General features: G+C 43.5%; 1 protein-coding gene across 7 annotated transcripts in view; it reads left to right on the top strand.

The window, feature by feature from the left end:
• Window positions 1-17,090, top strand: part of LOC148027458 (cilia- and flagella-associated protein 44-like) — a 223,066-nt gene that overhangs the window by 167,854 nt on the left and 38,122 nt on the right. For all 7 annotated transcript variants that reach the window (XM_087689155.1, XM_087689154.1, XM_087689153.1 and 4 more), the window contains 3 exons: window positions 2,735-2,875; window positions 2,994-3,271; window positions 9,393-9,471. In XM_087689155.1, the coding sequence (XP_087545281.1) occupies window positions 2,735-2,875; window positions 2,994-3,271; window positions 9,393-9,471 (498 nt within the window). The remainder of the gene's footprint in view (window positions 1-2,734; window positions 2,876-2,993; window positions 3,272-9,392; window positions 9,472-17,090) is intronic.

Raw genomic sequence — 17,090 nt, 5'->3', positions numbered from 1 at the left:
TAGCAAAGAGAGTAGTGGTTGCCAACCAATTTCTCCTTGCAACCATTTGGTACGTCACATTCTGTTGGGTATTCTCCAAGTCATGCATCAACCAAGTGAACCACCTTATCTAGAACTTTATTTGGTCAAGAGGAGATGGAATCCCAATTAGAGCGAAGGTGGCTTGGGATTTCATCATACAGCCTAGATCTAGAAGAGGATTGGGGATCATAGACCTAGATAGCCAAAGCAAAGCCTTGTTTGTTAAACTTCTATTAGGGGTCTACTTCCATGCAAGGAGCCCTAGAAGAAACTTTTGATAGGGACGCTTCATTCTATGACATTGACACATGGAGGACCATAGCAACCCAACATTCACTAGAATTTTTAGGAGATCAAGACCAAGGACTTAGGGAGCAACTTTGAGGTCAGATTCAAAGCTGCCATTATCAAAGCATGGAGATCTGTATCATTGGTCCTTCACCAACTATACGCAGCTCCTCTTCTCTTCAATCACCACTTGAAATCGGAGTCAGGCTGCACTCTTGGGCAAAGGACATAAGATTTTCTCAACAAGTTGTTGTGTTCAGTGGGAAACTACTTTTATTCCAAGAGCTGCCATATAGAAGGCCCAAAGACATTGACTACATGGTCTTACAGGAGCTAGAGCTATGATTGAGGCCGTGAGGGAGGAAATTCTGCTAGATTGGTGGAGAAATGCAAGCACTTCTTACATCTAGATTAGTCTCTTTTCTACAGGGGAGATTCTTCTAGTAGTCGTCGTGACTAGCAAAGACAAATTTTTCACTGTCATGGTTGAGGATGGCTCTACAACAAGAGGACTTTGACCAAACAGCATTTACTAGATGCTCTCGACAAAGGATTAGAGTAGTAGCATAGCATAGTGTGAGAAGAAGTGGTACATCGACCCAAACCTAGCCACATGCCTAATAGATGGATGTAGATTTGGGTTTATTTGAGGCCTCTTCAAAGATGACAATGGGACACCAAAGAGTGGGTGTGGAGGGATCCAGTTCTTGATAGGCCATGTGACGTGCTCTTCTTTACTTACACTACTAGGCTAGGAAGAGGATTCAAATGAGCAGGAGCACAACCAGCAACCACCTCCTACTAGCATAAAGAGGGCATCTCAAACCTAGTTTTTATACAACTTTTGGAGGAGGCTACATGGCAGCTTTAGGCCTAGGAAGATATATCTCTTCGTATGGCTTGTAGCTCATACGAGCTTAACAGTTGGCACTTGTCTTGGATATTGTAGGGACCCAATGGCATATGCAAGATACGGCGAGCCAAAGGAGATAAAGACATTGCCTATGGGATTGCCCTACAGCCTAGGAGGTATGGAGGAGGGCCCTCAAGATGATATTTCATGGCACAATAGAGACCATGGTGGCAACTTGAGGGGCTATAGCTTGGGTTACAGATAGATGCCCAACATGTGGCCATGAGGATGTTCAAGGGAGCCTCTCTTTGGTCATCATTTGAGTAGGATCCCCACTCTAGATTACTCATAAATATAGTGGACATTGTCACAGTTGGAAGCTAATTGCCAATATCATAGCTTGGCACATCCCGAACATGAGATGTAATCATGCTATGGACCTTCAGGATGTATCCACAGTGGAGACTCTATCAAGGATCTAGATAGAGATCTTCCACACTTGTTGCAAGAGATGGAAGAGGACACAGGGCAGAGTCTTGAGAGGATGATGAAGAGAAGAGATGCCTTCTTGCAGACTTGGGACTCCTACACCTTTTTCCATACTGCCCCTCAGAGGCTTTGGCATCATGGCCCACTAGATTGGTTGTTCACACGACCATTGTATTTGTGATGTACTTAGCTACTCTTTACAAAGTTCCTTCTACTTTGAATTTCCTCAAGGGGGTTTTTTCTTTGAGGTGTTATTAATAGAATTTTATTTTCTTACAAAGTTCCTTCTACTTTGTATTTTTCCTCAAGGGGTTTTTTCTTTGAGGTGTTATTAATAGAATTTTTGTTTCTTGGGGAAAAAATATATTATCATTTTCTTTTTGCATTTTTTGCCTCATTAAACAGCTGTAAAAGGCATTTTTGCCTTTTGATAACATTGTAGACTTTGTCTGGCTCCAATATGTTCTATAAAAGGGGCTCAATGTGCATGTCACTCCCTTGTACCCACTTGCATCCCCGTTACCCATGGTTGCTGCCATCATCAATCTACCCTCGTCTAGGAGGGAAACATGCAACCTCAATGGTGAAATCAAGTAAAGCTTATTACATGACAGTGACTCTGGGAGTGTCAACAGTAAAACGTGTGAGAGGACAGTTACTGTGGAAGTGTGAAAGAGGGATAGGGGCCTGATGATGGCAGGCATATGATGTGGGCATGGCATGGCCACAGAGCACATGCCTGGGTTGGAAAACAAGAGGCATGGGAAGTGGGCTAAGGGAGAGACAAAGACAGGAAGCATGGGTAGGGAAGGCACCTTGAGGCGAGGGAGAGGGAAGATACAAATGAAGGAAAGTTTCAGGAGGCTAACAAGGGGGTTGCATCACCAAACTGGACAACAGCAGCTGATGTGGGAAAGGGCTTCGGATTATTCTTATCTTTTTCTTATGAAAAAAACTCTATGCATTGCAATTCCTTGCATTCTAAACTAGCTGATAAAAATCTAGTTTCATCTCTAGTGATGTCTCTTTAGCTTGTACTGTCATCAATTAAACAGGCTGAATTTCTGTCTTACTTTAATGAAGAGGATCCTGCATGAGGAGAATGAGATGGAGGACAAACTCCCAAAAGATCAGGACTCTACAGCATTACAAGACATGAGGAGGCTTCATCTGAAAAAATCCATGGCAAAATACGACGAGTTTGTGAAGAAAAAGGAAAGCATGGTACACAATTTGAAACTGATGACCAAATTCATGTAGTCACTTTTTCAGAGTTTCCAAGGAAGTAGTATCTTGGCATGAATCTGTCTTGCTCAACCAAATCTAAATCATGTGACTGCAGAATTTCGAGAGTGAAGATGATGTTGCAGCTATTAGATATGCAGAGGCAAATAAGGGTGATTTCAAGTTGAAATCAGATTTACAACACGTACGGCCTATTGGCCAGCAAACAAATGCAAGGAAAAAGAAAAATGAAATGCTACTTTTAAAGGAGGCTGTCCATAAACAGAAAATGGAATTTAACCAGGAGTTTTTATATTTAAGGGAGATAAAGAGACAAATCAGCAAGCAGATACTGGAAAAAAACAAGAGGATCCAAGATATCAATAGCATCCTCAGGTACGCCTGTATATGTTAAATGTGCGCAGTTCCATTGATGCTCTACCAATATGAGTTTCACTATTGAAGACTAGTTCAAGATGGGCTACATGAAGTTCTGTTTTCATCCACTTGTTAGTACGAGGGACTCTAGTGTAAGCATGCATTTGCTGTTTTGCATTTTGGAAATTGTTGAGATAGGCAAAACCTGGCATGGTTGTGCTAAATATAGTGAGCTGCCTGCTAGACAGTTTAACTTATGTGCAATGCAAAGATAAGCCATCGTTGGTACCCACTACTAATGACATGGTTCTGATGGGCCCTTGGAAATCTTCTACAATGAAGGCCTCTACTGACTATTTGCGGGGCCCTCCTTTGCTTGCTTTTGATCCCCATGGTAAAGTGATCACCCCTTGGGATCACCATTATCCAAGGCTTGCTCCAAAGCAGGGGAATGATTCCTCCACCTCCAAAGTGGTGTGTACCGACTTAAATTCATTTGCAGTATTACCACACCAAATGATCCTTCATCTAGACAAGATTTATGGGACCATCTGGAAGGTTGTAGACTAGGAGTGCTGATGGGAGATTTCAAAATGTGTGTTCATCATTCGCAGTCTACCTCTGAGCATTCAATGATGGATGCACCAGAGAGCCGTGCATGGCATAATTTTGAGCTGGCTATTTTGAAGTAGAACATTTGGTCTTGGCTCCACCCATCGGATTCAGGCTTTACATTTCAGTCAGCACAGTTTTTTGCCACATGGTCTTGCTTGGACCACATGTATGTTCCATTGCTACTACCATTAGCTACAATGCTAGTAAATCTCATTCAGCAGTTCCAGTTGAGGTCACATCAGTAAGCCAAGTTGCAAAGCTTATTGAGAATATGTAAGATGCTTCATGTTGGTCTTATTAATTTTTTTGAGGCTTGCATGCCTCTACTGCTTGAGAAGGTTAGACTTCAGCATGCAGAAAGCAAGATGGTTACGGATCCGTAGTCTATTGTGCATATTGCTTTCTCAACCTACTTGCCTCTTCATCTCCTTCTACTCAACAGACTACCCAAGCTTGCTTAGCTTTCTATGCTTTGGTTAGGGATCAAGTGTTGCCAGATATTCATGATGATTAGGACAGGGATATTTGTGAGGAAGAGGTCATGGATGTTTTGTTGCGTTTGCCTAAGGATGAAAGTCTAGGATGGGATGGCTTGACTAATGAATTCTTTGAAGTCTATGCTACTAGTTTCACAAAACCCTTGGTGGCCATGTGCCAATAGGTTTGAGAGACTTGGATCATGCCTTCCTAATGGAAGGTGGGAGTTATTAAGCTGATTCCAAAAGTGCCATCACCCTCAGCGTTGAAACATTTGTGACCCATTTCTTTTGATGGGATCTATGTATCAAATCTTCTCTAAAGTGATTGGCTAATTACCTCCATAAGCATCTACATGGCCTTCACACCCTAATCAATATGGATATATCAAGGGCAGGAATATCTTGCACAATGTGCTAAATGTTCAAATGGATATTGACTATGCTAAGTACTCTAAGAAGGGAGGCATGCTAGTTCAATTGGAACTTGAAAAGGCTTTTGACTACTTGGATTGGTCTTTTGTGGCAGAGCTTATGCATGTTATGGGTTTTGGTCCGAACATGTCTCGTTTGATACACATGATCAATACAGATGCCTCTTAGCAAGTCATGTTGAATTGTGGATCATTGAGCCATGCACTCTCGTGCACTTGTTTAGACAAGGCTGCCCTTTGAGCCCCTTGTTCTTTGCCTTGGCACCCAATCCTCTCCATGTTATCTCATTTGGTGGACACAGAACAGTTGGCTTGTCTTTCTCTTCCCTTTGGCCAACATTTTGTGGACCAATCATTAGCAAGTGACACTTTCATGATTCTCAAGGCTGAATGAGATAACCTCCACAAGGCGTTGGACGTATGGAAACTTTTTGGACAAGCTTCTATTCTTCATATCAATGTAGCCAAATCCTATTAGCTGTACTAAATTGGATTTGTAGTCTTTACAATGGCAAGGTATGGTGATTCCCCGTGCCAATGTTGCAAGGCATCTAGGCTACCTCAAGCATCAATGTTCAGCCCAAGCACTTGCTGCAATGGATTTCCCAAAAATTGGAGGCCAAGTTTCTTTATTGGAAATCATAAGCCTGGCATTTCCATGTTCACCTTCTTGGGCTGCCTCTACCTTGAAGGTTCTTACTGGACACATTTGTTTTATGCTATGGAAAAAGAACACTTCACATGCTAGTATCTTGTGGATCCCTTGGAGCCATGTTTGCACTCCTAAAATGGGTGGTGGGGCTATTCTAGATGTGCACACTCACATGGTTGCTCTTTGTTGGTCTTTCTTTTGTGCCATGTGTACTAATCAACACCCCTAGGTCTTTGTTGCCCATTCCTTTTTGGAAGAATGGGGTGTGGTTCATGGTAATGTGACCATTTAGGGTTCTTGGCGGCATGTCCTTAATGCTGATGCTCCTTTTGCCTTATCTTCCTCTTTCCTGGTGACTCAATTGGTCTGCTCATGGAAATTTGTTCTTCAAAAGGTTCAATGGCATCCTACAGAGGATCAGTTGGTTGCTAATTCTTTTCAGATGGAATTGTTGGCAGTGTCCAATCTGCTTTTGTGGGATAGGAAACAAGAGGATTGTCCTAAATTTAATCGTATGGCACACTTGGGCTTAATTTCTGTTTTTGATGCCACTCTTCTGAGTTGCAGGGGGCTGATGTCTTTCTATAATCATCTATGGTAGGCTTGAAACCTTGCAGATTGACTCCATCTGGAAAAGGCTTCAGCTAATCAAGTGTATCACCTTATGATTAAGGACCACCATTGGTTGGCCACTGAGGCCAATATTGTTTGGGGCTTGCATAAATCTCAAGCTTGGTGGAAAATGACTATCATAGAGGGTTGGTTCAACAAGACACTGTATAAATGTAAAATCTTTATTTGGTGCACAATGGTTGGTGGTTTTTCCGTTGCCGTGGCACTTGCAAACCACCAAATTTCCAATGGCAACTGCTTCTTCTGTCTCACCGATTTTATATCTTCTCACCCCATTTTCTTTCGTGCCCTTTGGCTCAAAAAATCTAATGGTTGGCATGTCGCTATGCCCCTTTGATTGGGTCTTTGCTTGGCCCAAATACCCCACTCCCGCACAGCCACGTATGAAGATTCCATTCCCTTTTCTCCATTTTTGGGGTTGTTGGTATAATTGGATTACTTGGAAGAATTTTGTTTTTTATTCGACATTCGGTGTTCAAAGACACCTCGCTAAGCTGAAAGGTCTCCTACATTGGCAGCTGGATCTTATTCAACACATTGATCTTCTTTCTAGGGAGGACTTGGTCCCTTGGCATACGGCAATTTCTACTGCTTCTTTTCTATGACTGCTGTACTCATTTAGTCATGTGACTTTCTATAATCTTGAAGTCATTTGATATGATATAAATCACTCATTACAAGAAAAAAAAGAAAGAGGAAGTGATACAAAGATAGTCTCAGCAGCCTGAGAGACTGGAGTGGTCAGAGACCCCATGCCTACTACTTACAAAGACACAGCAGTAGCTGCACCACCAGTAGCCGTGGCAGCAAAGATGGTGATGCGTGAGCCCCCCTCTGGCAAGCCATCAATGATAGGGGGCAGCCTACTCAATCACCTATGGCGGCATCAACAACCTTACCATCTGGGTCGGCAGCCACATTCTCTCTACCTAGGACTAAGCAGCCTGCTCATCCCCTGCACGTGCCCTGCCCCACCCCCCCAAAGCCGTCTATGGCAGCAGCACTCCACGCACTAGTTTCATTTATGGTTTCCCCCACTACCAAGGCCTCCAATAATCACTTGGTCTCTGAAGTCCCTAGCACTAAGTAGGAGGGAGGGATTCTTCTTGAGGAGAGATGAGGATTTGGTTTCATGATACAAGCTACCCATCAATGGGAGAAAGTGGGGACGAATTGTTCACTGATTCAAGTGATTCTTTAGACCCTCTTGAGTTCTCCTCTCTTCATGAGACTGTAGAGTTTGCATTGATGAGACAAGAAAGAGTGTGTAACAGGCAGTAGAAGAGACAAGCATGGGCCATGGAGCCACGCCGATCCAACAAACTCAAACACTCCCCATGAGGATCCTCTCATGGAACATTTGAGGCTTTGGTGGGTGAGTATTTCACCAAGGATGGAGGCTCATGAGATAGGATCTTCATAGAACACTAGCTGGAGAATCATTTTAGTGCAACAAGAAGTTATTGCCATGGCAGAGTTACACTTAACAAACTCCCATTGTGGCCACCTTATTGATCCGAGCAGGGGTTGGGACATCCTAGTCTCTCAAGGAGAGCCCTTTGCATGTCCATGAGAGTAGATGACTCATCGGACTATCGGTTATATATGCCCCTAACAGTAGTTGGAGAGAAGACAATTTTGGACAACCCTCACCCAATCTCTATCTCATGTTGATCATTGGATAGTAGGTGGGGATCTCGATATGGTAGGGCCTTTGGAGGATAGAAAGGGGCAGATGTGAAAAAATAATCAAAGGAGAAGAGTAGGCAGCCTAAGAAGATTTTGTCTTCTAGATTAGCAGACAGGACCCCTGGTTCATGGTAGTGTTTGGTAGATCACTTGGTCCTCTTTGATTTTCTAAAAGAGGCAAGGTAGTTGGAACCAAGTCTTCTCTCGAATAGATTGGTTTGACTTAGATGACTAGGCTTGTGACAGAGGGGGTGTAGTTGGGATTGTTCCAGGAACCACTCTATCAGACCACACACCAGTGCAAGTGGTTTGATGGAGGGATTCACAAGGGAACCATTACCAGTGACAAAATTCATGTCCACCTATACTATGATGAGGATCTGAGGGAGGATGTTACCAGGATTTGGGGAGCAAGGCCCTTCTCAATTAGCAGGGCAGCTAGGGACATGGATGAGAACTTGCAAGAGACTAGCTCTTTTTTAGAGAAGAGGCTAGGAGCATGAGAGAGGAACTCTTGGAGAGAGACACAGAGACACTACATTTAGGATTGTCATAGGGCTTGGGAGGTTTGGAGGAGAGCCGTTATAATGGTCTTTCAAGGTATTGCAGACTATCATTGTTACATGGAGGACGGTTGCTTGGATCACAAACAGAGGCCCACCTTGTGGATATGAGCATGTACAAGGGTGTCTTGCTTACATTGTCTCTGGCAACTTGTGAGCAAGATCACCGTGCCAAATTTGCCAATGTGGAGCTAGGGCATTGTCACAAATGGGAGCTCATAGCTAGCATTATTGCTTGGTATATTTGGACTGCCAGATGCAGGCATCTATAGGTTTATTGCACATATCTACTGCGAGCCTCTCGCCAGGATTTGGACAGAGATTGTCCAGACTCTCCACTCTCTGCAGTGGATGGGGGAGGATACAGTGCAGTTTAGAGACTATGAGGAAGAGAAGTGCTTTTCTCAGGACCTGGGATTCTTGCACTTTCTTCCATTGTCAGCCCCATATAACCTGGCACTATAGACATCCCAACTGGTTGTTCATTCAAGCCTTGTAATAGACTTTCCAACTGGTTATTTGTTCAAGCCTTGTAATAGACATCCCAACTGGTTATTCATTCAAGCCTTGTAATAGACTTTCTTTTGTCGTATATATTTTTTGGTATGGAAGTCCCTTACAGAGCTGCTTTGAACTTTTGTTATTTTGCATTGGGATACTTTGTCCCAAGGGAATTTATTAATTGAATTTTTTCTCTTCTCTGGGGAAAATGAAGGGTCCAGGAGTCTAATAACTTGCCGTCTGACGAATGAGTGATCTAGAGAAACTGCTTCCTCAACACACTCAAACGCTGCCCTTTGACTGCAACTGACCATGCCCTAACAACCACTGGTCCTACAAAGCCAAGGATTGTTTATTGTCTCAACTATGTACTGTACTATTTTAGTCCTCTTTTCAAACTTAATTAGTTTTCCAAGAAACCAAACTTTTCAGAGCACACACTTAAAATGTTATTTGAAATACCAAGGTTGAAAAGAAGAATGACATACACTTTTCTTGTGACACTGAAAGCAGTTCTTGAGCTATTTGCCTGATTCAACTTACTTCAGCTTGAATCTTGAATCTGTTCTGCCTCAGGATCAAAGATGAAGTTTTATTTGTACCCTCCACATTCAATGACGAATCTCCAGAAGAAAGGGAAATTGTAACCAATAAGGTGAATGGTCGTCAATAGGGTGGATTCTGGAAGATTGTTGCAACAAATGAGTCAAGTTCCTATTTTTTACTTTTAATAAACCATTGTCTATTATATTGGTAGTCAAAGCTTTCAAGTTCACCTTTTATTGCCAATAGGATTCCCCTGAATGAATGATGTACATGTGTTAACTGGTACATAATCTACATTGAGCAGTTCTAGACAACATGGGTTCATACTGAAAGTATCACACCTTGTACAGAAGTTAAAGAATAATACATCATGTTACCTAAAAATGCCTTGAGAGAGCTTCAATGACAGGCATCTTTCTCTCCCTTTTTAGTAGTAGTCCATTCACTATCTCATTTTATTATGGAACAACCAGAAGCCCTTCTATGCAGCCCAAACTTGGATCAACTCAACAAACGATCCTGCAAGCTCCTCATGAGACCAACTGTACCTCCATGAGGCCTACAGGCAATGCTTCAGGGTCTTTAAGTACTGTCTAGGAATGTCCGATAAGTACCCTTCCACTGAACCTGTCCCAGCAAAGTTCCCACAGCCATTCTCCACTAGCAAGCAACCACATAAAGATGGAGATTCACCTAGGCTACCAAGTTTCTCACAGGCAGCAACAGAATATTCATGGAAAAGGCTTAAGAAGTCACCAAAACAAAACCAACTTGACCCAAAGCAGTAGCTATTCTTGACTGTCAGGTCCACAAACCTGGCCACATCAATACTGACACTGGATCCTAGTCAAAAACAGCTAGGTCTTCTTGGTTTCCACACCTGAAGGCACTACCCTTGCAGCCCTTTTTTCTCAAAGAAAAGAAAGTATATTAATTACACCTCAGAGAAAATCCCCTTTGAGGTAAAATACAAAGTGCAAAGAACCCTACAGAAATTAGCTAAGTGCATCACAAATACAAGGTTGTGTGCACTGAATAACCAATCTAGTGGGCTATAATGCTAGACTGTCTGAGGGGCTGTGTGAAAAGAAGTACCTGGGCGTCCCAGGTTTACAAGAAGTTAGCTCTCCTCCTCATCCTCTCAGAGCCACCCTGCAGCCTCTCCTACCTTCCGTGTTAAGTACTCTTGTACAACTTGCTAGTAGATGAGGTGTAGGTCCATCCTCTATTTCTTGCTTCTTAGTCCAACCTCTCTATTTCTCCATGTATATCTGGTAGAAGATGCCTTTTATGATCTCTGTTGAGGAGCCACATGCAATAGGATGGAGAAAGTATGCAGGAGGGAAAGGAGATCACTCTTGCAACCTAAAGCAGCACACTCAGAGAAAGAACTGCACATACCTACTCGCTGCTAAAGAAACTTGAAGGTGGCTTCAGTTGGGATAGCTGCATCAAATTGTTACCAGCACCATACATCAAATTCCTGTTGGGCATTCTCAAGGTCATGCATCGGCTAGGTGAAGCTCCTTATGAGGTACTTCATTTGGTCGAGAGGAGGTGGGAGTCCGGCCAGGACGAAAGTTGCCTGGGATGGCATCATACAGCCTAGATTCAGGGGAGGGTTGGGAATCATAGACCTAGACAGCCAAAGCAAAGCCAAGATGGCTAAGCTCATTGTTAGGGGTTTGCTTCCAGGTGAGGAGTCCTGGAAGAAACTTCTGATAGGGAGGCTATGGCCTATGCATACAGAGGACCATGGCAGCCCAATATCCACTAGGTTTTTCAAGAGATCAGGACTAGGGACTTAGGGAGGAGCTTTGAGGTCAGATTTGCAGCTGCTATTACCAAAGCCTGGAGATCTATACTCCCAAGGCTTCACCAGCTACCCCCCACTATAGGCAAAGAAAAGAGAAGGCAGCCTCTTCTCTTCAATCACCTTTTGAGATTAGACTCCAGCCACACTCTTGGATAGGGGACATACCTATCATGGGGGAGATTCTCTTTACAAGTTGTCGTATCAATGGGAGATTGGTTGGCAGTCAATGAGCTTCTATAGGAGGCTCAAAGATAGAGACAATAGGGACTCAAGGGAGCTAGAGTTATGATTGAGGCCCTGATGGAGGGAGTTCCAACAGATTAGGAGACAAATATAGGCACATCTCAAACTTGGATCGATCTCTTCTCCAGAGGGGGCATCCTTCTAGCAGTCTTTGCGACCGAATAGCAGAGACAGGACAATTGCTTCTATGGTTGAAGAGGATGGTTGTCTCCAACAAGAGGACCTCAACCAGGTAGCATTCATTGGATGCTCTAGATAGAGGATCAGAGTAGTGGCTTATTTTGAAAGGAAGTGGCATATTGGCCTAGATCCAGCTACCTATGTGGTTAATATGGAGATATTGGGCTTATGGGAGGAGACCTCTACAGAGATTGCAATTGGATCCAAAAAGTGGGTGTAGACCTTGCAATGCGCCCTTCTGTGACTACACTGCTAGGCTGGGGAGGAGAATACAGATGAGCAGGATCAGAGCACAATCAGTAGCCTCTGCCCATTGGCACATAGAGGGAATCACAATGGAGTTCCTATGTGACTTTTGGAGGAGGCTACATGATAGCTTCAGGCTTAGGAAAATCTCTCTCTTCCTATGGCTTGTAGCTCACAGAAGCCTAGCAGTTGACACATAATTTGGATACAATAGGGACCTAGTAGCATGTGCAAGATATAGCGATCCAACAGAGACACAAACACATTGCCTATGGGACTGCCTTAGAGCCCTTGAAGTTTGGAGGAGAGCTTCTCTAGATAGTATTTCACGGCACAACAGAGACCACGGTGACTATGTTAGTAGTCTAGTCAGCTCATGTCTGAGTCTAGGCTCTGTCTGATATAATTGGGTAATTTAGGCATTTTATAGTGGTCCTATGACTGATTATTTAGGCATTTATTGCCGGCCGACCAGTTGCCATATTCGGCATAATTTGGGCCTATTTATTCAATGGCTCCTCCTCTCATTCAATCATCATCATTCTTCATGTGGTCTTCTTGTTGGAGAGAGGAGCCAGTGGCAGTGCCCATGCAGCTAGGGACTCACTGTTGTACATGTCATTCTCGTGTTTAGTATATGGATTCCATTTCCTGAGCACATTTTTGAGTTCTCTTCCTTTGCAGTGTCCTTTTGTTCTTTTGTCATATGTTCAGCAGTTTATTTCAAGCACTGGTCTATGCTTCCATTGCTGCACCACTTCTAACAATGGTGTCAAAGGGTAGGATCTAGGTTCCTACTACAATTTTTATATTGATTATAGGTTTTTCTTCGCCCTGCTATCAGGCCTGCCTTTTTTAGACCAGCAACCTGCATTTTCAGCCTGCATCTGGATTTCAGCCTGCAATTGTCAGTTTGTTGCATTCAATGTTCCAGCAGCCTACATTTTTTGGTTTTCCGCCCCTAACTGTGGCTAGGGGATTATTTGTACATGCCATTTTTGTTGTTTTCTGGCAGTTTTTTATGGGTTTTCCTTCATTTGGCAGCAGTTCGCCTTTGTTTTTTATCAAATTTTGGTTACACTACATGTGAACTCTCCTTTTGTGAAGTCTAACTATTGGTTTGGTTGTATTCCCTCTATGTATACCCTCTATCCTCTTATCTTTTCTACTTCTCCTCTCTAGATGGCTCTTCGGTGCACTTCTACAGATGATAAGTTACATGGACCTGACTATCTTACACAGAGTGCTGTGATAAAAGCTTGGTTTGTGCACAAGCAGCTTTGGTACATTGTATGTGGAGCTATTCCTCGGCCTCAGGATTCTTTTCCTCTTCTCGAAGATTTTGATGAGGACAACCATGAGGAAGCTGTGCTTACATGGGATTCGGACGATGCACGTGCATGTTCTGCACTGCTCCGGTGTATTTCTAAAGAAGTTCTACTAGCGGGTACCTCCTATAGGACATCACCAAAAATATGATCAAAGCTTCAGATGTTGTATGAGGCACCTTCCCCTATGCATGCCATGACCCTTTATGGACAGCTTTAGTAGATGAAGTTTGAGTCCAAGGACACCATTCAATCATTTTTGCTCCATGTTATATGGGTACGAGACCAGCTTCGACACATGCAGTCTGCCCTTCCATAGGCACATCTCATGGGTACGGTACTCTACAAGCTCCCCTCGGAGTTTGATGGAGTGGTGAATGCTTTGAGGGCATAGACATCCTCTACACCTGTGAGCTTTACACATGTCCTTAATGCTGCTTGAGCATGAGACATCTCTGTGTTTACAAGGGAGGCTCTCATCTCATTATGGCAAACCCAATGAGGCCTTTACAGCTTCAAAGAGGGGTGACAGGAAGAAGAAGTCAAATGCCCAATGTTATCACTATGGTAAGAATGGCCACTTTTGCAAAATGACTATAAGGAGTTAGCAACCTCACGGAAGAAAAAGAAGAAGTGAAATGTGGACTCCTCTGACGAGTCATCCTCTTCCTCTCACTTTGACTCTGATCCTTTAGCCAAGGAGTAGTCCACGGCGCGGAAGGGATCCACTTCTTCAAATCAAGGGAGGGGCTTAATCGAATCCTGGAGCTGGGATTGACATTCAGGTTCATGATGAGCTGTTTTTTTTTTACGGAGAGTGGGCTTGGCTCCTAGTCTTGAGCTCACATGAAGGGACACTTTGGCAATCTTAGCCAAACGTGGGGAATCCATGGTCACATATGTTGGGGAATCCATGGTCACATATGTTCAAAGGCATTTGTGACAGGATAGTCTTGTATGCTACTGCGAGACATTGTTGACAGACACAAAGATCTATTATGACTCTTCTCTATTTTCAGGAGTTGATACGATTGACATTGACCTCAATTTCTCTCTGAGACACCTTGGTGGTGGCTTGATCACCCACTACTTGGGTATCCATGGTTCTACTCTAGTGGTTCTTTGTTGTATATGATCATCCTTGTATTGTATCAAATCACCCATGATCTGAGAGAGGGTGTTAGAAGTCTAGTCGGCTCATGTGTGAATCTGGGCTATGTCTGATATCACCGGGTGATTTAGGCATTTTATAGTGGTCATATGAGTGATTATTTAGGCATTTTTTGTTGGTTGACCAGCTGCCATATTTGGCATATTTTGGGCCTATTTGTTCAATGGTTCCTCCTCCTCTCATTTAGTCATCGTCATTCTTCAAGTGGTCTTTCTATTGGAGAGAGGAGCCAATGCCAGTGCCCATGCAGCCAGTGACTCACTGTTCTACGCATCATTCTCGTGTTTGGTATATGGATTCCATTTCCTGAGCACATCTCTGAGTTCTCTTTCTTTGCAGTGTCCTTTTGTTCTTTTGCTCTTTTATCTTGTGCTCAGCAGTTTATTTCAGCGCCTCTCTATGCTTCCATTGCTGCACCACTTCTAACAGGCTACCTGGGGGCTTGTAGCATGGGTCACAGATAGAGGCCCATCATGTGGCTGTGAGGATATTTAGAGGAGCTACTCTTTTCTCATAATTGGACAACATCTGAGCAGGATTCTCACTCCAAATTAATCACAAGCACAGTGGACTCAGGGACATTGCCACAAATGGGAGTTGATTGCTAGTATCATAGCCCGGTACATTTGGACTGCGAGATGCAGCCAGGTTATTGACCTTGTGGATGTATCCATAGTGGAGACCCTATCAAAGATCTGAACAAAGATCATTCACACTCTCCATAGGAGATGGGAGAGGATGCAGGGTAGCTTTGAGAGGATGAGGAAGAGAAGAGAGGGTTTTCTGCAGACATGGTATTCAGGCACTTTCTTCCCCACTATCCCTCATATGGTTTGGCATTACAGCCCACCAGATTGGTTGTTCACACAACCATTGTATTTGTGATGTGCTTAGTTACTCCTCACAAAGTTCCTTGTACTTTGTATTTTACCTCAAGTTATTCACTGAGGTGTTATTAATAGAAATTTCTTTTCTTCAGGGAAAAGAAAAATCTTACCAGCACCCTGCCAACAAACCCTGAATAACATCAGTCACTCAACAAGGGCAACATCCTTTGTGTGCCTATAAATATTTCTTCCAACACTGACAGACTGGGCAAACACATTGCATTCCACTCTGCCCATTGAATATGACAGTGCTTCAAGCTTCTGTCCTTCTCAAATCTCAACTTGTGCATTCCAGACAATCCATTACATGTCAACCTCCTCCCTACACTTTGGGGTCTTCTGGATCAACTGCCTGTGAAAGTTTCTACCAAACTCTCAAAAGGGTGCAAAGGAAAGTAGATGAGTGTCATTGGAGAAGCTTCCAAATCTGCTCTGTATAGTGAGGGCTTGGGAGGTCCTCTGATCACATAGAAAGACCTCCATTCTGTCAATGATGATAATCTTGGCACTGGCTGGCATGTAGGAAGCTGACACCAAGTTATCCAGTGCTATAATGCCAATTTTTAATCCTTGTGAGACCCTTTACAAGGTGGCCAACATCCCCCCTATATGAAAGCGGACGCTTCCAACAAGGAATGGTTTACCTCCTTAATAATTAAAGGAGGAAGGCCTTGGAGAGTCCTTCATCTATTAAGATTTGGGCACTTCTAGCCCTCATGCTCCTAAAAGGCTGCCAAAAAACTTCTCAAATGAAGGGTTCATAAGCAAATACCCCATTATCGTTGTGATCATATGCCGAATCCTCACTTGCACCTCTTTTCTACAACAAAACCCTTAAGTGATCAGTTCCTCCTGTAAAAGTCTACTGTGGAGCTGTTTGGACAGACTCTAAGCCTCATCACCCCCCCAGGCAGGTTAACACTTGCCCATACTGATTCATGAGACGGAATCTGATCTCTTGGAACTTGGGAAGGATGCACTTGTGAGTTGTAGAAAACCCCTAAGTGGTCAGTTCCTGCTGTTAAAGTCTCCTGTAGAGCTGTTTGGACAGCCTCTAAGCCCTGTCACCTCCCCTGGGCAGGTTAACACTGGCCCATATTGCTTCATGAGATTGAATCTGATCTCTTGGAACTCGGGAAGGATGCACTTGAAAGAACTCACAACACATGGTGTGCCCCCTTGGCCTAGAAAGCTGAAGAGGCCTGAGAAGAGGTCTATTCTTCTATCCTTCAAGCTAGCTAGTATATTGGCCTTCCTTTCTTCAAACATTCTGAGCCTTTGGCAATCCTGCATGCAGTGCCTCTGTGTCTCCTCATCTCCCCACATCTAGCACAAGAGATAGGGTCTCTACCATAGCCAAGCCTGCCAACTGCTAATCACATGTGTGCTAGTAACCAAAGAAAGAGTGAAATCTTTCTTGGTTTAAAACTGTCCTCCAATCTCCTCTAGAAGTCTTCAAGGAAAGGCTGTCATATAGCCCGGACCTATCCCAGTGCTGAGCTGCAGTTGGCACCTTTCTTATTCTGTTTATCTGTCTCCTTCTCTCCAACCTAGTGGTATACACACACACACTTGCTCTAATCAATTATTGATAATCTGAGAGGCTAGATACAGAGCAGTAGAAATGGGTTGCTGTTGGATGGGAACAAATTACTCTCAGAAATGAGGAAGGAGGACTTGGTTTGGAGGCATTGGCTGATAAAACGGGTTCAAGGCAGCCTTGGACATTTGTTGTCAAGTTCTTTATTGGTCAAAGATGATTTGGGCTTAACATCGATATTGAGCTACCATGGGAGGATAAGATTTTCAGAATCAAGGTTAAGCTTGTTATTCAAGGCTTGTATGTAATAAAAGCAT

This window comes from Lygodium microphyllum, chromosome 12, assembly GCF_053477565.2.
Source record: "Lygodium microphyllum isolate KBCC chromosome 12, Lygodium_microphyllum_v1.1.10, whole genome shotgun sequence".
Taxonomy (NCBI): Eukaryota; Viridiplantae; Streptophyta; class Polypodiopsida; order Schizaeales; family Lygodiaceae; genus Lygodium; species Lygodium microphyllum.
Note: the sequence above shows the minus strand (reverse complement) of the source record. Positions and strands in the feature narration are given on the sequence as shown.